At 36.5% G+C, this 25,756-nt stretch overlaps 2 protein-coding genes and 1 long non-coding RNA gene across 10 annotated transcripts in view; 1 reads left to right on the top strand and 2 right to left on the bottom strand.

Moving 5' to 3' along the window:
• Positions 1-15,329, bottom strand: part of LOC124159283 (calcium release-activated calcium channel protein 1) — a 22,977-nt gene extending 7,648 nt beyond the window's left edge. For 2 of the 8 annotated variants that reach the window (XM_046534995.1, XM_046534996.1), the window contains exons 1-2: positions 11,108-11,196; positions 10,640-10,711 (exon numbers count right to left, since the gene is read on the bottom strand). Coding sequence is in view for 6 of the 8 variants with exons in the window: in XM_046534991.1 (XP_046390947.1) it covers positions 11,108-11,230 (123 nt within the window). In the remaining 2 variants the exon portion in view is untranslated. Of the gene's footprint in view, positions 1-10,639; positions 10,712-11,107; positions 11,237-11,534; positions 11,657-13,800; positions 13,887-13,929; positions 14,034-14,876; positions 15,079-15,157 lie in introns of those variants that run through there. The other 6 variants (XM_046534991.1, XM_046534990.1, XM_046534993.1 and 3 more) reach the window with 6 other exon arrangements.
• On the top strand, positions 14,187-22,400 carry LOC124159286. The gene is made up of 2 exons (XR_006864936.1): positions 14,187-14,380; positions 22,190-22,400. It is a non-coding gene; the product is annotated as an uncharacterized LOC124159286 (long non-coding RNA).
• Positions 17,822-25,756, bottom strand: LOC124159285 (glutathione S-transferase theta-1-like). Its single transcript, XM_046534998.1, has 5 exons — positions 25,526-25,756; positions 21,929-22,016; positions 21,683-21,833; positions 19,460-19,643; positions 17,822-18,937 (listed from the first exon to the last, which is right to left on the bottom strand). Exons 1-5 carry the CDS (start codon positions 25,638-25,640, stop codon positions 18,780-18,782), a joined length of 696 nt encoding a protein of 231 aa, XP_046390954.1. The 5' UTR covers positions 25,641-25,756; the 3' UTR covers positions 17,822-18,779.

The raw sequence follows: 25,756 nt of genomic DNA, 5'->3' as shown, positions 1-25,756 counted from the left end.
GGAATTCAAATAAATACACAAGCAGAGTTGTTAATGAAGCCATTATTGACCATCCCACCAACTTTAAATTCCCTCTATTGCTACAGCTGTAACTGCTAATACTGACATGTTGTGATGGCCTGATCATAAATTGACCAAAACTGTTACCAATAGATAATGGAAGATCCTCTTATTCTGCCATTACACATATTCCAGCATGCAAAATTATTTCCACACCATAAGACATCCAACTATTTCCTGTGTTGTATCTGTTACATTCATGACTTGAACAAGGATTAAAAAGGATATGAAAAAGGAAGACAAGTATGGTTAGAGAAAAATGACCCAATATCAAGACCCAAGGAAGAGCCATGGTAAATGTAGTTGTGCAACTCATAGAATCTGAAAGTGATCTTCTCAAGATTTGGGTAGTGGTATCAAGGGCTTACTGATAAGTGATAAGTCATTAAAGGAGTGTCCTGGCCTGGGACCGTCAGGCATCATGTGGGGCCTCTCGCTTAAATGATGTAAATAGTGTTAAGTCAGGTAGCTTAACAGAGTTCTTCTGTCTTGAATGAATTATATCTTTCTCAACAAGCAACTGGCTTTTCTGTCTCTAATATATATCCACAAATCCAGCCATTCATTGTATTTGTATCCCTGCACTGATCAAGAATTTAAGAACATCTTCCAAAAATTAGGTAACAAACTCACCTCAGGTTTGGATGGTATTCCAACTTTGATGATAAAAAAATCTTTTGATGCAATCAAGTCTCCTTTATTCTTTTTAATTAATGAATCTATCAGACTTGGCGAGTTCCCTTCTCCACTCAAAATAGCAAAAGTTCTACCTCTGTATAAGGGAAAAGGTGAAAAACAAGCAATGAGCTCTTATCGACCTATTGCCTTGCTAAATCAATTCAGCAAAATTTTTGTAACTATTTTTTATAATCGCCTTATATCTTACTTGGAAAAATATAATCTTCTATCAGGTTTTCAGCAAGGATTCAGGAAATCTAGATGGACCTCCACTGCTACTCATCAGGTAATAGATAATATACTGACCAATCTGGACAACAGATTAGAATCCCTGGCCTTATTTTTTGATTTTTTCAAGGCCTTTGACCATGTAAACCATCAAATTCTACTTTCTAAACTTGCCAGCTTTGGCATTAGAGGAACGTTCTTCGATTGGATCAAATCTTACTTGAGTGGAAGGCAACAAAGTGTTTCCCTGTATAGAAATGGAATTAGCTATGTTTTACCTGCAAAAGATGTTAACCTCGGTGTCCCACAGGGTTCAGTTTTAGGCCCAGTGTTATTTCTGCTATACATTAATGATCTACCAATCATCTTAAGCTCTTTGACTGGCACTCTTCCTGTGCTGTATGCGGATGATACAAATGTTTTAGTATCTGCTACTTCCATTGACGACCTAATATTAAAGTCGACTAGTGCTGCTACTCCTCTACATGAGTGGTGTGTTCACAATTCCCTTAGTTTGAATGTTGATAAATCTAATCTAATTTATTTTGCAAACAAAAACAAGCCTCAGGCAAACATTACTATTAAAATTAATGGTGAAATAATACCACAGAATACCACTTCTCATTTCTTAGGAATCAAAATTGATAGCAGGTTGTCCTGGGACAGTCATATTCACCATATACGGAATAAATTGAGTTCAGTTTGTTTACGGTTAGCATTGATGTATTATTGTCAGTCTATTTAGGTGAATTTTACTCCCATGTAATCTATAGTATTCTTTTCTGGGGTTCTTCACCGAAGGCTAATGTTACACAGTGGAACCTCGTTAAAGCGAGTACAGGCTATAGCGACACCCCCGCTATTACGAGGGATAGCCGATGCACCGTCAATTGACCCTATAATAAGCGTGTTAAAAAATTCGTTTTTACGAGACCCTATGGTGTTGGCTCTCGCCATAGCGAGGGTTTCACCGCCGGAAGACTTTCATCAAGACTCCTTAACCTCTGTAATTGCTAGCGATCTGTTAGAAATGAAGTTAATGGAGTGCTCAGTCTCAAATTTATGTGGTAAACTGTCGTTCGATAAATATAATGATTGACGAAACAATGCTTTGCATGATTTTTATTCAGTGTGGCGCTTATAAATTGTTTGAATAGTTAGTTGTTATTTGAGTAAGGAAATTTAGTGATGCAAAAAAACATCGCCTTTCGCCTGGATTTATGCTTACGTTTATCGGATAGATGTTTATCTGTCGCCGCACCACTCTTTTTCCTGTATATCTGTTCGCAACAGGTATAGTGGCTATTATTTGCTCCACCTCCGGTAAAGCGACAATTCGCTATAGCGAGTGTTTATAAGTGCACCGTGGGGTGTCGTTATATCGAGGTTGCACTGTATTTAAAATACAAAAAAGAGTTGTTCGACTTATGTGTAATGCACCCTTCAATGTACCATGTCGCCCTCTTTTTAAAAAACTTTGCATCCTGCCTCTTCCTTGTGTCTATATATATGCTGCAATCACCTGTGCTAAACTGAATCTCTCCAGTTATAGCCGAAATGACTTCTATCACAGTTATAACACCAGAAGTGCTACAAACCTACACCAAACCTATGTCAGGACTATACATACTGCACTAGGACCGAAAAATATGGGCCTTATACTATTTAACAAGTTACCCACTGAAATAAAAAACTGTGAATCGAAAAGTTCAATCAAGTATGCACTTAATCAATATTTAAAAATAAATATCTTCTACTCAGTCCACGAATTTATGCAGCACACATAACTTGCATTAATTATATCTTGACCTGATATGTATTTGTTTGCAATTACAAATTGCTGGACAGTTTACTTAAATACTTGTATTAAAATGTATTTATGTGTATATATTTCATTTTTTGTATTGGGTTAATATTTTCTGTATTTGTAAATGAAGAATCCTACACCTACACATGTTTGTACGGTCTTTGGAGAATAAATTCTATTCCATTCTATGTTGCTAAATTAGGCTCTGGTCCAGGATCTGTGGCCATTGCTGACCTAGCCAGTTAAGGTATATATATTCAACCCCTGTCTGTGAGCTTTGTCCATCTGAGACTGTGTTTTACTCGACAAGGATTTTCCAGGTGTGGGACTATACACATCTGCCTAGACACTACACCTCATTTTGAGCTATTGTGGGTGTGGCATGCAAGTGATTGACAACAGCAACAGCTATCAAATGATCACAGTCAAATATACTAAGACCCTTGAAAGTATTTTGCTGAATTCTCTGGAGGAAAGTATCTGCATACAAAAATTGTACTTGTCTTTTAAGTTAAAATGTCAATGATAAGAAGTGTGACCAAAAGGAAATTATAGAAAGGAAGGATAAAAAGATAGACTGGTATCAATTGGATGCATATGAATTAAAAAACAACAAAATAACAGCAGAGATTGATAAGGTCAAAAATACATACCAATGCCAACAATAGCAGAGATGGTAAATGACCCCTAGCCTTCCTCCAACACAAGTATTAGGTCAATAGCCAAGAAATATATTTTCATTTCATCTTGTGCAATGACTACACATAAAGGTAAAAAGTCAAGTTTAAAATTTTGAAAAAGTCAAATGGGCAAAAACATAGAACCTTAAGCTGACTTTTTAAAACGTGATGGATGACCCCCAACCATGTTGTGCAATTGTTTCCCTGATACATTTCTTTATTACGAAGATACTATGAGAGAAAATATAATTTATAAAATAAGTTTCCAGTTATCTATTCTATAAAAGTTATACAATACAGCATTTGCAACCCTCCTCGCATGAGCACCACTAAAACGTTATTTCAATAAGAATAATACAAAAACCAACATTATAATGCTACTTAAGACTCCAGCAAGAAAATATGGTCCAAAAGAGAGTGAGAGAAGGGCTTCTCAGGATCTATAAGGGCCAGATTCACCAATAATTCCAATGTTTTGACTAACCCATCCACTGAAACATCAAAATCAATGGAGAACCTCCCCTACTGTAATATTCAAGAGATCTAAACAAATATTACTAACTAGGAAAGCCTGCAGTGATTAAACCAAATCAAAGTTTCTACAATAGAAATGATTAGAAAAAATAAGTACCTCAGAAAATTGAATTCTATTACTCTATCATATGCTACTCTTGCACTATCCATGAATAGGGAATTGAACCAGAGATGATAAAAAAAGCACCACTCCTGCACCACTAGGCCGAGCCCTTATGACTTGCAAACCACCAGAGTGGTCCAGAGTTGAGTGCAAAAATTACCAAGTGCTGCACTCAAGGGCGGATCCAGGAATTTTTTCAGGTGGGGGGGCCCTGGGATTTGACAGACAAACTATCTTCTCATATTTGAGATTAAAAACCATGTATGAAAATTACTGTGTGGAATATTCTCTTTATTTCAATATCAAAGTTATTAATATTAAAAGACTGAGGCTCCGTAATGCACAAAACAAAATGAATGTAATGATAACTGTACTAAAAATCTTGTCTACTTTTTAAGCATCTGGTCTGGGCGTATTCCCCGTGCCCCTCCAAAATCCACCTATGGCTGCAGTTAGGAAAGGAAGGTCAGAACAGAGAAATTGGTGAAGTTCTGATGCACTATTCTCTCGGCCCAAAACCCTCTTGGCAAGTCCAGCAGAGGATAATGCTCTGGGCTGCATGGATGAGCATACTGTGATGCCTCAGTCCATTACTTAACTCTTCGTGGAATCACCATTCTTCACCTCAACAGTTGAATGTTTTCAGCAGCATATCACTTTGGCATCCCTTATACATTAACAAATATGCCATAAGTAAAATAATTTCTCCCATAAATTGGAGGGTATCGTATCTATACAATCCATTAAAAACTGATTTAACAAGGATCATAAAAAAATGCTGGCACATGACTAGAGAGAGTAAATAAATAATTTAAATTCCTGTCACTGTTAAATAAATAACTGCTGGAAAATCATTTCAGTCCCAGAATTGGTTTCAAAACCTTGATATGAAACATTGTAAAATAAAGTTCATAATTATCCTCACCATACTGACCAAGAATATAACTAAAAATATAAATATTCATTCGTTCCCATTTCATAAACTACAATTTAGAACCAAAGTCCACTGAAAACATTAGAGAAAAATTTTTAAATAAAAATAGTGTACATAGACTACGGTTTGATAAATAAGTACTTTGTAAAATATGTTCTTGCTAACTCTATGTTTACTAAATTAAGTAAAATTTACAAAATTACTTCTCGCTCATTAGTGTTCATAGTTCTGCCACTGCATTTCATGGTGGACTAGATATTTTACTGAATGTGTTTACTTGAAATCTTTGCAAATTACATTCATGATGTAAGCAACAAAAAGTCACAGCCAAACAGGACAGAAGGGACTGAGAAATGAGGAATTATTTCTGAATAGACAAATAATGCTGACATTATGTCATCAAATTATAATCTATAGATTCAGGTGAATGTGTACTTCAAAATTACAGGGATCAAATAGGCATCAAGAAAAAGAAATAAAAAGGAAAAGTAATAATTAGTATTAAAATATATGAATCCATTCACTCTTTTTAATTTTCAACTTCATCTAGCAGTACCCACAAACTTTTTAGATTTAATATACAAAAATGGTGCACATACTTCTGCACAGGAAATTTTTATGAGTCTTAAAATTAAGTAAGTGATAATTGAACTTAACAAATTTAAGGTATTTTTCATTTGTACATACCAATCACAGCATCAACTGATACTAAATGGAAAATTCCTTCCACGATGTAATTGAAAACCTGTCAAACATGAGAAGGGAGTACGTACGTATAGCATTTCTATGAGCTCATTTCATATTTCCAGAGAATAATCATGAAAACTATGGAGTCATAAGCCACATTTATCAAACCATGCATTTTACCTCATAGTTTCGCCCATTCAAGTTTTGTTTGTCTCCAAAAATGAAAGGCAGAGAGGGAAAACACACGATGTACTGACAACTATGGTTAATCATTTCTGCTAGGAGGAATCTCCAACAGGATCTTCAAATTTCTCAATACATACTTTCCTCAACATGGGTTTTACATGCACCTAGGCCCTGCTGACTGAGCTTTTTGGGTATTGTTTCGGCCAGTAAGAATATAGTAAATACAACTCAAGTATTATCATCCATCAAAACCATATTAAATGGATCTGCTAATACAAAGAGATATGATCATTATAATAAAATTAAAAATTATCCAGAAAATTAGTTGCTCAAGAAGAATCAAAAACATAAGCCAGGGGTAGCAATGCACCTCATCATGAGTAGCTCACCAGCTTCATACCTACATGTAAACTGTACAGCCCAAGTGCCACTCGGGCATCATGTGTGAGTGTTTATGGCCTCTACAGTTTTTTGCTCTGTTTTAGATCACTCAATTAGGGCTTATGGTTCGAGGTCCGTGAATTTAGCGAGACGCGATATCGCGAAATCGGTAAATAAAAACGAAATTTCGCGTTTATTGCGATTTAAGGTGGATTAGCGAAAAACTCACATCTAATGAGTCATAAACCTAAGCCTTCACTGTTTAAGGCTACCGACGTTCATTTGCTCTATCTCATTACGATTCCAAGGTCAATTGGCTCGTTTAGTCTCGCGCATAATGCATCCGAGTAATATCGCGCACTGTAGTGATTTCTCCGCCAGAATCTGCCGTTAAATTTATCACAGCCTCTCTCTTCGATTCCCATGTGTCAATCCTGTAATATTGAGAATGAGGCGCTTTATCACCTGTAGAATTAGAAATTATGAATTAAAATTGTGCGGAAAGAAATGTAACGCGGCCGCAGAAGAGCGGAAATACAAGCTCACGCACCAGGTACGCGTCAATGCCGAGCAGTAATTCTGGTGACTCACCGCGACGCATTAGACATCGTTATTGGATAACTTGTTGCAGGAAAACCTTGAGTGTGGGTCTAATGTAACATTTCGTTGACTTAAACACGGCTGCTGGCTGGCACCGGGCCGCCGTTCACGGCACGCCCCACAGCGTGGCAGAAAGTCGTCTTGTCTGAAAGCGGCCTGAATTTCGCGGCGTCGTGACGTGAACGGTTGCCGACGAAAAGTAGTTACGTCAGAAAGCGGCCTCAATGTAGCACTGCCTGTATTTCACGCCATAGACGGCGCACCGCCGGGCCGGATTGAAATGGGCGCCGTAGTGACCTCGGCGGCCGTCAACGGCGCCGTGTCGTCAACTGCGCGATTTGATTCGTTTAAAGACATCCTTAGACACGTATGGTTATTTGAAAGCACGAAGCGCTAGCAGTGGGGGAAGGGAAGGAAGGAACAGAAAGGATAGGAGGAGAGGAGGTTCTTTTTATTAGGGGACGGATTGTCGGCTCTCCACTGAGCTACAATACAAAAAAAAATCATTTCGACACTGGCCAAATCTAATATATAATTCTTCAGGTGAGAAAGCGTCTCATTCTAGATGTTTCAGGATCGATAACTGGGAAATAATTTTTCAAGTTTTTTTGAATCTGATTATGTTTTGCTATGTGTGCTTCTTTCACTGACTTTCCTGACCAGTTGGCAATAGCTGTAATCAAAACTAAGCGATTTTGTTGTATCTAGCTGCTGTCCTACCTTCCCTCAACACCTGGGTGAGGGGTATCGAAAGGGAACCCACGACATGAAACATTTCGGCCAATTTGTAAGTTATACAGTACTATGACTGTACCGTAGCTACCCAGCACTCAGTTTGAAAACACCATCGGGATAGGTTGTGTTTTGTGGTTGGACTTTTCTTTATCGTCGCTCCAGCTTTAAATATCGAACAAAGGATAGGAATTTTAAAATGCCAAAAGCTAGTGATATTGTTCATACCAGGGCAAGTGAATTCAGCTTAGAAGGATTTTATGTGAAAGACGCAGTATTACTGTGCAAAGTTTGCAATAAAAGATTTTAATTTGAAAAATGTGACACGTTTATAAAGCACATCAGTAGCGATATACATAAACGTGCGAAAGAAAGGGGACCCGCAAAAAGACAGCTATCATTTGAACACAGAGTCACTCAGTCAAAGAAAGCGAAGGAGGAGCTTGTTGTTGCTACTACAGAAGCATTTTTAAAGGCTTTATTTAAGTATACACATATTATGTAGAGGTAGTATGAATTTGCTAATTGCCGATCGTATTCACCAAGACTACATACTTGAACCATTGACATACCTTGAACTAATATAAGTTGAACCATTTCTTTCATTTAGTTTTATCAGAAATTTTTAACAATCAAAATTGTGTTAAATGTTATGTAAAATGCTTAATAAAAGTATAAGTATTCATGAAATGTGTACCATAAAATAATAAAACACCTATAAATGTGGGAAAATTGTAGCATTATAGTAACACCGCCAAGATGATCTGTAACACTAAAATCACATGGTTTAAAAACGAATTTTAGCTAAAAATAAAACCACTTTCACGGACCTCTACTAATGGTGTATATATTTGGTCTCTTTCCATCAGGTACATAGCTAACATCTCTCATATGCTATAATGCTATGTTTTTTGCTCATATTTAGGGTACCTATCACATAAAACATGAGCCATTCAATTTTTAAACTCCAAGGTAGGGGCCAATATTACCTAGAATCTACATTTCCTGATTAAAACAATGACAACATTAACATACACAAAGAAGTAACTTGTAATCTGAACGCGCTGAAAATGTTTCTAAGATTTTCCATGATGTATTGATTGAAAAAAAGGCTGAGTAAAAGGCCAAAGAATCTCCGACTTTTGATGCAATGCAGAAAAGAAAGATTTTTAAAATCTCGTAGTAAATTTCTTCAGCGTAAAGACTGTTGTACAATAACCCATTACAAAAAAAATGAAGAGCTGAGTTCTCATTTCTTAAATACAGTCTCATCACTAGAAGCCATCACAGGACCATTAACATAGAAAATGATGAAATATCTTTCCTATTTCCAGCTTAGGATGAATTCACATCACCAGCATGTAATAGATGATGAAAAATAAATGTGAACATTTCCCTAAATTGTTATGGAGTGATTGTAAAAATGTAAAGTATGACATGTTACATTTAAATAACATAAGATTTAATTTAATTTACTTATTAACACATTAAACTTCAGCTACGTCACATGAAGTGTGCATATTAAGCATCTAAGGCCTGCATTCCGACTCGGACCTAAATATGTAAGTGATAGGGTGATTCTGTTGCCAAGTTCTCTGGGATGACATAGGTGATGGCAAAGCGTCAATTTTCCACTCGGGGTGTGTACTGGGACCCAAACTACGAAACTGACAAAGATGTCCTATAATTTTAGGGTGCTGTTAGGACAAATGCTCAAGGTAAATATAGGAATAACGATCGGTGTCGTCTGCCAAATCGTATCAGTACATTTATAATATATTTGATAGTCTTCTAATTACTCCAAAAGCTGTATTCAACATAGTGATAAGTATGTGGCAAATATGATCATTGACGTGGGAACTTAGGTTGCATCATCAAGATTTGTCATCAGCTTTTTCTTTCCATAAATAAATTTATTATTTGGCAAAAAGCAGCATAAAAATGCTTTTTCTCTGGTTATATGCACACAAGGTATTGGTTTTTCCAAAGCATATCAAATGCCAAATGTGAAAAATATTAATATATATTGGCATAAACAAAGTGCAGGTGTCACTGGTCACACCTCTGTATTCACATCAGGCAATTTCATTATTTACTTCACTTGATGGCTATACTGTAGCAGTAATATTATCTTTCTGCTACGTTACTAAACATTTTTAAATGGTTTGTGTCAGCTCATCTCACTAATTTCGCATTATTATGTTGATTTTTTAAATATAATTCATCATCACACGAAACTTAGCCACCATGTTTTTGTAGGGTATAGGGCTGATTCAGGTACCCTACATCAAGTAGGGACTGTTTAGTTCCTAAAACAGCAACATTCAGGGCATGTTATGGCACATGTAAGGCTTGGTTTATGAAGTGGCTGATGATGTTACAAGGATCGGCTATCCCAACAGGGTCAACTCAGAATGCAGCCCTAAATCTAATAAAAGCTTACTTAAAACTATGTTTGGCACTACTATTCTATTGTGGTGTTACATACTTGCATTCTTAAAAAATGAAATGATAGTTACTCAGAGGTGTGCTGGTCTGAAAATATGTACATTATCACTTTCCAAACAGATGTAGCTAAAGTTACAAGAATGCACGAGGATACATCTTGGTCAGAACATCTCTCAGGCATTAACACACTAGCCATGGCAAAAATTTAGGTAACCTTTCTGCAGAAAGGTAGAAAAACACATTTATAATACAGCCATAATGTCCATTACAATTAAAATGTTTCCTCAATAAGAAAACCGTAATCCTTAAGGAAGGTGGAAAATCATGTTAGTGTTGAAGAATAACAATCACGTAAAAGCATCAAGCATACTCTAAATATATGACGGGATAATAAATTTAGGCAAAGAACAATAACAAGTTAACACAGATGATAACAGTGAGTAGTAAGGACAGAGGCTAACAGAACTAAACATTAAAAAACAGAAAAAAATTTAACTAACATAGTTAGTTACACCTTTTCCAATATTACTTCCAGTGATAAAAATTGGTGAAGAAATTGGCTATAAGCATTGCGCACATACCAACTAAAAATCAGCCTTCCCAAGGTGATCGCCAATCAGGCTCGGAAGTGACGAAGTCTTTTCAGGAGTGATCTGGCAACAATGTAAACATTTTAATGGTGCCCACGGAGGTAACACATGTGAAGTAAAAATAATAAGAGTTGGCAAGCAAAAAAAATCCATAAGAGGATGCGCTCCTTATATACATTATTTACAAAAAAAAGTTTCTATCATAGAAAATCTGAACAGAAGGCAAAAAGAGTCGAGGAAACTGCAATTACTACAGAGAAGTTGAAGCTTAGAGGAGTAAAGCAATAAAAGACTAGAAAATAAAATAATAATGAAAGAAATAACATTTTCCAAACGAAAATTTATAAATGATGCAAGTAAATTACAAATGATGCTAAGCTATAGAATGAAGATAAAAAATATTTGCAATAGAACTCTCACTGCATAGAGGAACCAGCAGCCTTGATGCATTGAATGTACCTGATTGTAAGGGAAAGGAGCGTCGTTCCACACAAAATCGTTACCAACAGGGAAGTGATGAATCACGTTTCCAGCTGGAGCGTACACAGAGCGACGCCCGGAGCTTGCTGACCAGGTTGACATGAGAGCCTACAATTCAAATACCAACAAAAAAAATATAACACTACAGAGTACAATCAAAGCATTATAAAAAAGGCAATTCCTAATATAATCAACCATATAACAGTAAGTAGAAAAAATCCATATGTACTTAATGGAATTCAAATTTAAAAAGGTTGCCAAATTATTATGAAAATTTCAGAACAAACTGAAGTAGGATACATATTAAGTTTTCATTGCAGTAGGGTGAAGACCCAGCCACACCCATCCCTTTAATACATTAGTAATTTTGGCTCTGGAATTAAATTGGATTGGTTGCCGTTCATACCCTGTGGTAGTCTTATCCCCTGTCTCAAAGTGGTGCAAGCAAGTTCAACCTTGAGCTCCAGTAGCTAGATTGCAAGTCTTCCACTCTTCATGGGAAAATTTTCCATGGAGACAAGATTTTTTCTTCAGCCATGAGAGACAGAATAGGTAAAGACCTTTTATTTCAGACCCTTAGAAAGACTATTCAAAATGGCTTCTCATTAGCAACCACTGTATATATAAAGCTACAAACAGGCTGAAATCAAAACAGGAGTCAATAGACATCTTTGCAAATTGCTTTCCCAAATTTAACTAACATTCATTAAACTTCAGATAAGAAGTGTGTGCTTCTAAATAGCATGAAGTTTGAGGAAAAGAATACTACAACCTAACCTTGTCAATTCAAGACAATATTACTCGAGAACAACTACCTAGTGATTAGCTGTCTCCAAGCATTCCAGCTATTTGTCATTGAATACCCATTTGGACGCTTACAGCCAAAAGAAGCACACCCCTGGATACCCATGAAAAGATATGAATATAGGAATTCTTTAATTTGACATGAATAACAATTTTAGAAAATTTCAAGGCCTGGTGACACAAGCTTGTCCAGTTCATACAACTTTGAGTGACATGTTTTAATAGAACAAAGACTGTATGAATGTATGGACCATATGAGAACAGGTTCTATTTTTTGTGTATGCTTCCATACCAGCCCACATTAACAAGCAAGTGTTCTAGCACCATGTAACCATGTATTAACCCTCTCAGACCCAGCATGCAAAATACTGGACAAACATTTTCAGCCAACTTGTGAATCTCAATGGCAATTTCTGGTTACCCTATAATCAATATATTGGCTGTTTGTGAAAACTAATAATTGATAAAATTCTGGTAAAATATACGAATTCACCTTTAAATTGCACCTTGCTTTCCACTTTCAAATTCACTTCAGATCTGTAAGGGTTAAGGCATGACAAATCTATACATCGAAGAGAACATAACCCAAAATGGACATACGTATACACATTTGCACATCATTGCATCAAAAACTAATGCACTAAGAGATTAAAATGAACATTTATTTGACTTTTGCCGATGAAATAAATTGCTATAAGAGTTTGCAATCACTCTAGGACAATATTTATACATAACTAGTTTCATGACAGTGAACTTAAACACCATCGAGACACATCCAATTATAATGTCTAGCGGAGTACGGAATTCTACGCATTGATGTGCATATGCCAGATAATCTCATCAAAACTTCAGTGTTTAACTAAAACTCAGACAGCTTCTCATTCGGATTTAAAAAAATTGAAACCAATCCTATTCTGTTCTTACAGTCATTCACATAAACGATCTATTTCATTTTATGTATCAAGTAAAGAAAACTTTGAAAGTCATTATCAACATGGGTGAATCATTTTTACGGCTCGTAATTCGTGACCGTATAGTGAATCGTGAAAGTATTGTTACTGAGGAGCAATAGTCGACTACCATCCGTTCAATGGTGTCAAATGAGAATAAATAATAAAAAAGCTTAGCTAGAATGAGCATCGTTCACAAGTTTACCAGTAATAGTATCCAGCAGGATAACCCTGGATTCCAACGATACGCACACACATGCCTGCAATAGAAGCTTGATAATAACTTGAAAATGGGTCATACAAAAATATTTTCCTGAGATTCTAGGCGCGAGCAATTAAGGCTAATTTTTATTACGCAGCATATTTATATTATTTCCTGTACTCTTAAAGGTAGCGTTAGGATTGACTTTTCGCTTGTTACAACTCATTAGTTAATGGGTATTAATTAATTAAGATCTCGATCATTAAATGGGAGGCCGTAAATTAAAGAACACGGAGTCTGCTGAAGTTGTCTTTTGAAACCACAGGCAATTTGCCTCTTTTCAGTATTACAGAAATACCTATCATCGTAATTTGAACAGCATGTACTACCAAAATCTGCTCTATATATCAGCTCAGCTTGAGAGGGTTATGAGGTAATACAAGGAGCACCTTTCACTTTCGTAAGGATTAACGCACATAATTTCAAATATCCGTGCGCATGAGGATCAAGAGAAATTAGGATAACTTTATCAATAAATAAAGAAGCAATATATGGTTAGCCACGAAGTATTCGCCAACTAAGTACAATGAAGAAAACAAAACAGCAAATGCACACAAACAAAATAACACCTCAAGAGTAGCAGCTGATACAACAACCTAAGTGCGAAGGTTCACAAGACTGAAACTATCCACGGGAAGAAAAACCTACGCTTATACCTTTCTGTTCCATCTTCGACCAAATAATCTTCAATGTTTGACCATTGCAGCCTACACAGTCGCGAGTCGCGATTGAGACGTTACCGCGAGCAGGGTACGTCAATCGACAAGATACCATTTGCAACTCACTTTTTTCCGGAACAAGGACGAAGCTTAGAAGAACGCTACCCATCAAAATAAATTTTATGCCACACTTCAGCTTTTTTCCTCAGACACGATAACTGTAATTTACTGCACTCAACAATTACTGTCTGTTTCTCTCGGCCACCGTGCAGGGACGCTCATTCCAATTTCTCCTGTCAACACGCAGACAAATGAAATAAGAATTTTGTTGAACATCTGACCCTGGATAACGGATGTGACAGGGCAACGACGACTGGAAGAGTTATTTTTAGCCACTCCATGGCGTATTTAACCTTATTCTTATAAAATTTAGCATTTCAGAGCCGATAAGATGATATTGCCACATTGCCCATTAAGTAATATTTTGTAATGCCGTTCTATTCAACACCTTGTTGGATCTTTGATTTCCTATTTTGCCACGGTCGGTAGCCCAAGGATTCAGGAGCATCTGCACAAGGTAATGTTATTTAGTGGAGAAAAATTTCACCTGAATGATTTCGCGGCGTAGAAACCCAACGTTTGTGTCTAATCGTTTCACTAGGCTGGGAAATACTTAATTTTACATATTTTGTGTGTGGTGGATAACTACATTGGGAAACTTTCGTATAATAACACTTTAGGCAAATTTCCAAAAACCCCAGACTACACAGCGAAGTTGTGATATATATGTAGTGGTTCCCTGGGTCAACCTCTGAGAAATGATATTTCCAGAATTCTGAATATCCCGCGAAATATGTACTATCCTGTATTCTCGATATGTCGAAACATAATTATGATACAGCTGAAGGCAAGCGTATTGAATGAGCCTAAAATATTTTGTGTTTTCCTATTCTTTCCCTTGGATATATCATTTCAAATTAATGTAGAACTAGAGACATGGAACTACGGCAAAAATATATATTTTGGTTTCGAATGAATGCTGGTAAAGAAGTCAGCTGGGTGGAAGTACTCACCTCAATGAGAAATTTCGTGGCGGGAAGTTAAAGTTCATTTAGGGGTCTCGACAACTTGGAATGTATAGAGACAGAGGAGATGAGAAAGATTGCCAAGTTCTGCTTTAGGAATGAGTGTCGCCTTGGCAGCCACAAGGAAGGTCCGAAATACGGGACCTCGACCACTAAACTGCCCTGCAGCAATTTTCTCTCAGGTAGCCTGGTGAACCAATACAATAGAGAACATATTTATGGCTTTCACTTCTTAAGGCTAATCCCAATTTAGTTCTATGGTCACCAACCTATTTTACGGAAATGGCGTGCTTCGCCGAGTGAACTATAAAAGATGAGTGATAGCAGCTCTCTCGGTGAGATAGCGTTCGGTATAGTTTTTGCTAGAATACGTTATCGCTTAGGCTGGATTCCCTCCTTTGCTGATAGTTAGAAATTATTGTTGATACACATTAAAGCAAGCAGGCTAGTTAAAGTGGTATTCGTTGTGGTGTGTAGACTCCATTACGGCGGGAGGATGGAAGCGGAATTTCAACAATATTTATTTCCGAAAGGGAAAAAAAACACGAATTTCTCTTTTTATTGTACGAAATGTTGTGTATAGTTATTGTTAATTCGGATTGTCTGTTTGTAGTTGATTAAACAATGGGAGTCTACCAGTGATTGAGGAATGAAATGGAAGTTAGAAAATTCTAATTAATGTCAACATTGTCTTAATTCATTTCTCCTTTTGTTAGATACTCTGTTTGGTGTGACTTGATTGGTTAGGATTCATTACACATATAATATTTAAAAATTGAATAACTAAGTCTGAGACAGGAAAAAAAATAGCAAAAAACTATAATCATGATTGTGACGGTAATTAGCCAGGATGTATGGCACATCTTAATCTGATAAGCACTTTCCTACTCCCTTGGTATAGCTACTGTGATAAGTTGCCAGGGATCAAAATTGTTGCTAAAGTTCTCATTTTCAGGGTCGAGTAGTCATCATGGCCGTATCTTTTCTATCCCGTGCAGTTTTTAATAAGCTCTGCAGGAATATCTTCAATGCCAGATTATTCATCTATGGCATTTGATTGAGGCGTCTAATTTGGGTCCCAAGATTGAAGCTCTCATTGTATTCTTTTTGACTTCACTTTCTTCAATTATTGTTGAGGCAAGAGTATTTCCATTGTGTAACTCTTCCAGTTATGCTCTTCAATTTGTATTCATTTATGATAAGTTCTTGCTCTTAATTGCATTGTATCGTTTGCTCTGTCCGTTACTTCCCAATACACAGCTTCTACTTTTCCATGTGAGAGGTCGTTATGCTCATATTTGCAGATATTCTTCAACAAAGTTTCTCTAACATTTCTCACATTTTGACTTATTTCATTCCTTATTTTCATGCAGCTAAGTCAGAAGCGGATACAGGAAAAACTCAAGGGGTGCAAAATATATCTTGAGTTGCCTTTATTTTAATTGGAATGAAAAATTAGTAACATCAAAATTTTAAGAAAGTTTTATCTAAACTGACAATATACTTATACAAGAAAATGCCTGCTTGTGATATAAAAATTTAAAATTGTGGTTCTGCAGTGCAAGGCAATGGGGGCGGCCCCGCAAGGGGCATATGCTCCCTGTGCCCCCCCATATGTATTCACCAGTGGGCTAAGTTGCCTTTCTGCAGTTCTAACTTTCTTGTACTTGCTTCAATGAGTTCCTAGCCTTCATCTGTGAACCATGTATATTTCTTGACAGCTTTTCTTCTCCCTAGAATTTATTTTGCAGCCTCTTGTAGTCCACTTGATTTATCTTTCCTGCTATTTTCCACTGATTTTCAGTAGCATTATCTTTTATTTTATTCTAGAATTCCCCATGAAATGCTAGCTCATGTGCCTCCTTCAATTTTTCTGCCTACTGTACATTCTTCATATTAGTCCTCTTCACTTACTTGAGTTTTAGGTGGCATTTTATCTACACTACATTATTGTTTCGCCCTGGTGTAGATTTTGCAGTCTTACACCTTGTTTCTAAATCTCTGCTTCACCAAGATGTAGTCTAAGTATTTGTAATCTTTTCATGCCTGGGCATTTTCCATGTGTATCTTATTGGTTATGATTTTTAAGTTAAGTTTTAGCAACCGCTAGCCTTATTCAGTACTGAACTCCAGTAATCTTCCCTTTCGTTTACCTAATCTATACACTCTGATGGCAGCTCTCCAATCTCTTACAATAATAAGATTCTCTTCTTCTTTAAGTAAATGAAAGGTCGTAGCACTTTTCCACAAGAATTTTTAATGCGTATAATGCGTTTCGGCTCACTGAGCCATCATCTGGTACAAGACCTTGTACCAGATGATGGCTCAGTGAGCCGAAACGCGTTGTACGCATTAAAAATTCTTGTGGAAAAGTGCTACGACCTTTCATTTACTTAAATATGTCTAACTTCCACCAATTGAAGCCTGAATCTGTTGAACTTATTCTCTTCTTCTGCCTGTGTGATAAGTTCTGCAATATCCTCTTGTATGTCCTCGACCTCTTTATCCTCATTGTCCTTTGCCGGGATGTAAACCTGTTCCACTGTGGTATCCACTGTTGTGGTCTTGACATTTGCTCAACATTTTGCTCCTTTCAGAGGGGCTGCCTCCTCCTCATGTAGGTATTAGGTGGGGACAGAATCTCTGGGTGTGTAGTAAAAGAGGGATGAGAGTGGGATAGGGAGAAATTGTTGAGATAAAAGAGGGAGTGGGGGTGGGATAGGAGCAAGCGTTGTAGCAGAAGGAAATAAGACACATAGGTATGCTCTCCTGCATATCTCCTCCTATGTCACTAATACAGATTGCTGCATTATCTATGGAATTTGAGTGCAAGTGTAAGTAAGTTGAGCTAGTTAATAATATCTCTTGATAAAATATTGGTGCTAAAGGAATAAAAACTTTTCTGTCAATAAACATACTAATAAGGCTCAGGAATAGTTTGACCAACTTTATTGCAGAGGTACCCAATCTACATGCATTATGCATACTTAAAAGTCGACTTTTCATGCTATAATGATTTGATACATGTTTAATGCAAGAATTGAAGTTTTAGGATGAACAATAAGCTCTGCAACATTTAAAAAATATACCGTATGATACATTAATTCTGACACTATAAAAATGGCTATGTACGTATATATTTGCTTTATCTTAAGGAGGTATTCTAAGATAATCACATTGTAAATTAAGGCCGGTTTATGCATAAAATAAGTAATAAATGTAAAATAAGAGTAACGAAAAATACCAGCTTCACACCTTCATTGCATTCTTGGAAAATATTAGTATGGACTGGATGCCATCTATCATTTTCCTACAGAACTAGAACAGCGAAGTGTCACGCATTAAGAATTGAATTTGAGTTGAGTTGTTTCTCAGCCGCATTGCTTTCTCTTCTTAAGTTTACTTCCAAATTCCATATTAAATCAACATTATTTTTCATTCTATGGTGTCTTCTCCCACGAGCCGCTGTTATAGCTAACAAAACACAGTTGCAAAGTGCATGAGAAAAATTGAACACAATACTGTGTATTCCAAAGTTTCACGCTAATGTTCCCAATGTAATTCAAAATCGACCCAGTGTCAGCAGCAATGCTAATATTTGTACTAATTTCACCAGGTTCCCAGCAAATTTTTTCTTAGAATGCTGCAATTGACGTATGGGTGTTGGAATCTCACACTGAGTGCTCTGTATGTATAATTTTTTGCTTATTTTATCAATACACCGGCTTTTTCTATCACAATCCTATGTTTGAGCATTTGAAACTTTACCACATGATTGTTTCTCATAGATCAGTCTTTTATACAGTCTTGACCCAAATATCAAACAAAATCTGATCAATTAGTCATTGACTGGTTGAAAATCTAGGTCATCAATAGTGCAATCCTCATACTTCAGTTTTTCCTCAATGGTGGGACACCCTTGAATTTCTCCGTCAGCCTATCAATGGTAGCATTCAGTTCATCATAATGTGGATTCAACTCGTCTCTCATACGATCCATCCAACTGGTGAGATTAGGTCTGTTGATCCTCGGGTCATAACCAGCCACTTCTGAAGAGGCAAGAAGTAAGCAATGCAGAAAAGTTAGGAACAAATATGAAGGTTTACCCAGAAAGAACTCAAATAATATTCCTATACTTTTGTTTTCTTATGAGTAGATCGGGCTATGTATTGGATCTGAGATGCATTTGTTGGAAGTATCACTTGATTTTTCAAAATTTTAATTTCACACAAATAGAGAAATTTAGGCAATTTTATTTTGGAAAAAATATTTCCTATGTATTTATTGAGTTCATTACTTTTGCAGCCATTTTGGATGTGATTAAACCACCCTTCTACGAAAAATTCTAAAACAACAGCCTATTTCTTCACTGTTCTTCATTTAAAGATGAAAACAAGCTCTAATAATCAGTACTTGTGACTGCTCAAAAGAAAAAATTAATTTGTACCTATGCTGTTGTGGGATGTAGCAAGTGTTTAATATGTACAAGGTTGATTTTTATTGGATATGACACTTTAATTAACAATGCATGGGTTTCCTAAACCATAATATGCCCCCTCAATTATACTCACTAGTTGTGCAGGCCTCAAAAACTCCCAAAAGGTCAGCAATGCTCATTTTTTCTCCTGTCAAATACTTCTTGCCATTTTGTAACCACAAATTCTCAATATTATCAAAACCTTGCTCCAGATTACTTTCAAGTCTGTTTACTAGCTGCTCATCGGGAGGGACCCCTGTAGCTGCAGGCAGCATGAACTGTTGAAAGAATGTGTTGGTATGTGTGATTAAATCAATGAAAATATTCTGCCTTAGGTCATAATCTGAACAGAGTAAACAGTAAAATTTACCACATCAAATTACTTCCAAAGAGAACAATCACCAATAGACATAAAATAACCAAAAGAAAATTGATGCAAAAGAAATTAAAGCAATGTGTAGCAAAACCAATGGTCAAATATGCATTTTTTCACTTGTCACGTGATTTTTTCCTCAATGCTACTGCATATTACAAGTGAAAAACTGAGCTTCTCTGAAAATCTATTCTTAAATATAATAATTGTATAGTGTCACTCTGCCACTCAATCGCTCTAAAACTTCTGAAACATTCAAAATAAAATTGGCAGAAAATATTCAATTCATCTCCTTGGACTCTAAATGACCCTCCATAGACGTTCATTGCCAACAGAATTTTTCCCATGAAATATACTTATGTATTTGGGTGTACAAGGCTTTCGGGGGTGGTAAGTAGCATAGGATTATGATCTGAAGCTATAAAATAGGTTATTCCATATTAAAATAATTAGCCCTGTAATTGCTGAACAAGTGAGCCAATTTTAGTATAATTTTTAACTTGTGAGTCAATGAAAACACTGTGAAGGAAACGAGTAATACAGGGAAGGACCTTGGACCTAAGGGATGCAAATTGGCCCATCTTATGTTATTTTGCACTTGAAAATTTAAAGTCAAAACATTTGGGTCCAGTGCAGAGGTACCATTCTTCACTTATTCAAATTAGGTCTACTGATTAGGGCAATAGCTTCTGCCAATGTACAGAAAGATGAATGCATTTTCTTGTTTTTTATTTCATTAGATTTCCTTAAAATAAATAGAATATCCCTAAGAGACGAAGTACAAAGTAAACACTACTATGCAAGTGAAAATTACGACTAATCCGAATGAAAACCAATCAGAATGATTCTGATCAGAGTCAGGCACACCTCCTGGTCATTTTGCATTTTTCTACAGGAAAAAGCACTAACTATTAACGGAGGCTGAACTAAGGTAAATAGGTCACACATTAAGTAAATCACATAAATATGTTCTTAAATTACACCTAATTTTATTACTGAGTGACTCATTTGGTGTGAAATGTGCTAACAGTTAATGTACTGGATACATTTACATGAAGAGGCAGGATAAGGAGGGATTCTTACATGTATGTAATATGTTTCACCAGATCTTGTCTCAATGTAGCTAAACCGGTCATGATTATAAGGCTCAATCATGGTTATTATTAAGTTCCAAGTATTAATTTCCCTTGTTAGAATAATAAATTAAAATAATGAAAAGATTCACCCCATAGAGCCAAATATGAATTCCTACATGCATTGGCGGTAAAAACTGCAGTTCACTTGTGCAATTAGAGTTAATGGGGTAGTCCTCCTTTGTGATACCAAGAGCAGATAACATATAGACTACATGAAACTACTACCTACAAATGGAAAGTAAAAAAATGCATACACCAACAAGCAATCACGTTCAACCTGATCTGACGATACAATACATAAGGCGGCAAAAAGGATGCACCAGCAACTCGGTGACCTGAAGAAGCAGAGTGTAATTCTTGTGTTAGTGATGACTGAAAAAATGGACCAACATGGTGTCAAACCCAGAAGGCCTCAATGTCCGCAGTCACCCGTGCAAGCCTAAATTAGGACTACACGAAGCTATATACTCAATCAGGAACAAATAATTACATGATCCAACCAGCAGTACTGACGACTCTTCTCTTTTGGAGAAGAGGTAACTGTTTTGGCACCAAAGCTAATTTGCATTTTTTTAAAGGAAATAATGTATTCAATGAAATGTAATATTTCAACATACTCCATTGTGATAAACATTTCCCTGCACCCAATGCAAGATGGAGAGGAAATGTTGCAGTACAGGTTTAATTGGGATTCAGGGGTACACTGCAAGGTCAGTCGTAGAGTGTTATCCCATGTCAACATGGAATCAGAGATGCTTAAAAAAATAATCAAAGACATATAAATAATTTTTCACTGCATTTGAGATACCTTGTTCATTAAATAACCCATTGTGTTTGAGCGTATATCAATATGCTGCCATTCAAGGTATTCATCAACTCTTGCCTGCAGTTTTGGGTCCTTGGGATACCAGTAATCATCCAAGTTCCTTGTTGCGCACAAATAACGCAATATTGCCACACTGAAGAATGAAATAAAGTTGAGAAAAGGCATTTATGAGGAATGTATATGAAATAATCAATATCAATTTATTTTGCTATCAGTAACATAAAATACCTTTCCATTAGTTTGAATCCATCATCAATGATCATTGGGATTCGATGAAATGGATTTAATTTAACATAGTCTTCACTTAAATGTTCACCTAAATAGTATGAGATAAAATAATGCAATTTAATGGTGATTATAATACAAAAATTCCAATACATTAAATACTGGATATTCTTCCTTATATTCGAAAATTTAAAAGAAATATGATGCGAGATTCGGAGTAAATTTCCTCACTCCTCACTATTTCTAACCTCTTTTATCTTTTAGTATTACATGGCTTAGATAAAGGAAGTCACAATCAGCGAGTGGGTGGTGAATGAGGGTCAAGGGTAGAGAGGAAAGTCCAACTTGAGCAATTACTAAGAAGGTGATAGATGAATGTAATCACGATCATTTTGTGGGACCTCAAAAATATCATCCATTAGGATTACTAAACAATTTACTTCTTGTAATAATTTGGGTACTTCAATTCGAGCATCCACTACATGTTTAAAAATGTAAGAAAGGGTCATTGAGTAAAAAAGTGAAGAAAAGGATAGTGAAGAGTCTAATCTAGGGCATCTCTACAGGGTGGATGCGGAGGAAAGAGGATGAGAAGTGGCGGGAGGTGTCAGAGATGTAGGTAAGACGGAGGATGGAAAAGGTGAAGTGGATGATGGGAAATACAAATGTAGGAGTGCCAGATAATGTTGTGGAGAAAAGGCAGCTTCTAGAGCATGTTCTTGAAGTAGGTGCTTAAGGGGAGGGGTTGTTGGGTAAGCAAGGGAGTGGGAAGAATAGATGAGAGCTCATGGCACTTGTGTAGCCATGACTTTGAAATGGGGGTTTACTGAAGATTTCGGGTCCTTCCAGGGTGCATGGAAAACATCCCTGGGCAAAGGGGCCTGGGGATTTTTGATGCTTAACACATGATTATTAGGACTCAAAAACAGTAATTATGCACAAGTATTTATAAAAATAAAGTATTTTTTTATTTGAGGCCATCTAACTCGTTTTTGGTCCCTCTTTCAAAGGCTCGAGGGGGGATTGTAACCAGGAAGAACCCCCCCTCCCCCTCCCCATGGCTACGTCACTGACTCATGGATATAAATGAGAAAAGAAATTAAAAAAATGTGGATAGGGGGACAGGCTGGGGTGATTAATGAAATCCCCAGTCCAACAGTCCCACATTAAAAGGTGGAGCAATTATAACAATAATTTAGCTCTAAAATCCACCAACAGTGAGAGGAGGGCAGTGATTTTTCATGGGGCTCAGCCTGGCTTTTGGTGACTCTGTTTATACCTGTGGCACATGGCATGAGGGAAGGTGGGTAAAGTAACCCATGATACCTCTTTTCCTCAACCAAAGTATCATAAACTTTTAATTGAAAAGTCACAGTCAAGGTATCCTCCATTGGAAAAGCAAGATAAACCTGTTACATCATTTTACTTAGACGACCAAAGATAAAAGAGAGGTTCTTTCATCTATGCTGTAATTTGTAATCAAATGATTGTGGAATTTATCTCCCATTGAAAAAGAGATACGATAGGCCACCTATTACAATTATCTGTAGGCACCATGGGTTTTAACCCTGACAGATCATTCGGGACGCATGCATAGTATTATTGAGGAATTTTTACCCTGCATTGGAAACTTAAATGAAAAGCTAGAAACATATTGGATCAGCTTGAATGGAATGCATTCCTTATCCCTTACATACAGAAGCGAACCAAGGATGAGATGCCAAAATTGAACCTTGAAACACATTCAATGTTTAAATATTAAGGGATGACTACTACTTAGTTAGCCCACGGTGCCAAGTAGCCATGGTAGGCCAATTTATATACATACACCTATCAATGAAAGTCACATAATATATTTCTATCATAAAATTTACAAAACAAATCTCCAATCATTCGCTTGCAAATCTGTCCATTGAAGATTTCGAAAGCTCAGTTTTTGGCACAGCAATGCAGAAATATATCACCTGTGTACTCATTGTTTAGAAGAAATTCATACACATCCAGATTAAATGTAAAAAATGTACTGACTGCCTTCCTGATTTTCAAAATACAATTGGAAGGCTAAAATTAGGGGAATGTAAAAAATGTGTACAGAAGGTAAAGGTTGCCATTTTTCGGGGAGTTGCAACGTAATCATGGAAGGGATGGCACCTCTACACCTGCAAAGAATCTAAAATTGAGATATAATATATATGTATAGAGAACGTACAATTAACCCGCTCGTCTTCAGTTGAAAATGGAAACTTTAATAGAAATGAATATTAATCACTCAAAAGCCACTACTGGTATCAATAAAAAAGCCGTGATCAACCATGAACAGGCTTTTAGCATTCTTTTGATTTCATACAAATCGAGCTTCTATGGTGTAATTTTTATACTTCAAGGAATAAATTCCTAATCATCTCCAGACATCAAATCGATACATTAGATTTTTACACCCATGACCACAAGGAAAGGATTTAAAAATCAAAGAGGTGAGTATAAGCTTAGAGGAAAGGGGGGAACATACAATGGATATGAAACCCTTGAGCTCATCTATGAACATATATTATGTAAGAATATATAAAAATTATGTATGCTCGTGAGCTCATCCCATGCATCTGTGGTACCAAAAACGGGAGCTACTGCCCCCTGAGGGGCAGTGCTCTAGTAAATAGGGAAAAGAGTGAAGTGGGTGGCAGGGGAACCATTTCTTTTTATTTCAAAAGTGGTATATTTTCACCTAAGTTCCTTTTGTTGTATATTAAGCACTTTGCATAAATGCTCTATGAAAACTGTACATCTATTTGATTCTAAATAAATATTCGATTAGAAATTGTTTTTAATTTAATCATTACAATGGTACTCATTTGGTTATGCAGTCTTATGATTCTAATTATTATTTTAAGCTACCGATTGGGGGGCTTTGAGCAGAGGTTTATAGATAAAACAAAGGTCCTTCACTTTGGTGGCTCGACAAAGTTTAGAAACATGATTACCCAAGAAGCCAAAACACCCTAGGGCACTACATAGGTATAAAACGAAATCATGCCACTGAAATAGAAAATATCACTTGAAAATGCTCGGGAAGCTTTGCGTAAAGGCTAATAAGAAAGTAAACTTCATGAGGGATAGCACATGATATAATGAGAAGACTTCATGATAGCCATGGAGTTGCGAGAGTTGAAGGAGAGGACGTCTATGGCCTGTAGTTTAATACGTCTTAATGTGACTAGGACCTGAATGAATGGATACTAGACAAGTTTTCCTTCACTACACTTATGGCCGTCACCCGGTAGAAATGTTTGCTGGATCAAACGAAAGAAAACAAAATGATAAATTGCCATAAAAGCTTTTCAGCATAGCGCCGGTAAAAGGGGAAAAGAAATTTGGGTAAGCACCTGTGTCCACGGTATCCGTAATGAATGTTTTACGTTCGCCAGTACAATCATATATGATTATGGGTAAAATGAGCCCTTAACTTGCTCAGGCATGAAATCGAAAAACGATAGAAGGAAAAATGCATGAAGGTATGAAAAAAAGCATTAATATATAATGTTTGAATATACTGAATGAGCAAATAACGGAAGACGATTGGAATGGGCATGATAGATTCGTTACCTTTTCTCAATTGAATTTGGATACCTTCATATGGTATACCATTAACTTTGAGTAGGGCAAGTACTGCTCTTGCTGGTTGAGATATTAAGTCATAGTACACCTTGAGCTTCGACATTGCCAATTCCAAGGAGTCCCAACTAAGCACAACAAAGACAATCTCAACGAAAGTGATCGCAATCTCGTAATGATGGACGAAACGTGGACGGATCAGCTGATGAATATCGGGCCGAG

Source organism: Ischnura elegans, chromosome 5 (assembly GCF_921293095.1).
Source record: "Ischnura elegans chromosome 5, ioIscEleg1.1, whole genome shotgun sequence".
In the NCBI taxonomy this organism is placed as follows: domain Eukaryota; kingdom Metazoa; phylum Arthropoda; class Insecta; order Odonata; family Coenagrionidae; genus Ischnura; species Ischnura elegans.
The sequence above is the reverse complement of the archived record's forward strand: the minus strand, read 5'-3'. Positions and strand labels throughout refer to the sequence as shown.

Excerpts from the sequence above, each read along its gene's own strand:
- LOC124159285 (XM_046534998.1), bottom strand. The coding sequence starts at position 25,640 with ATGTCGAAGCTCAAGGTGTACTATGACTTAATATCTCAACCAGCAAGA. Across the intron at positions 22,017-25,525 it reads CCAAATTCAATTGAGAAAAG|GTGAACATTTAAGTGAAGAC; the intron begins GTAACGAATCTA and ends CATACTATTTAG. Across the intron at positions 21,834-21,928 it reads GGATTCAAACTAATGGAAAG|TGTGGCAATATTGCGTTATT; the intron begins GTATTTTATGTT and ends TTCATTCTTCAG.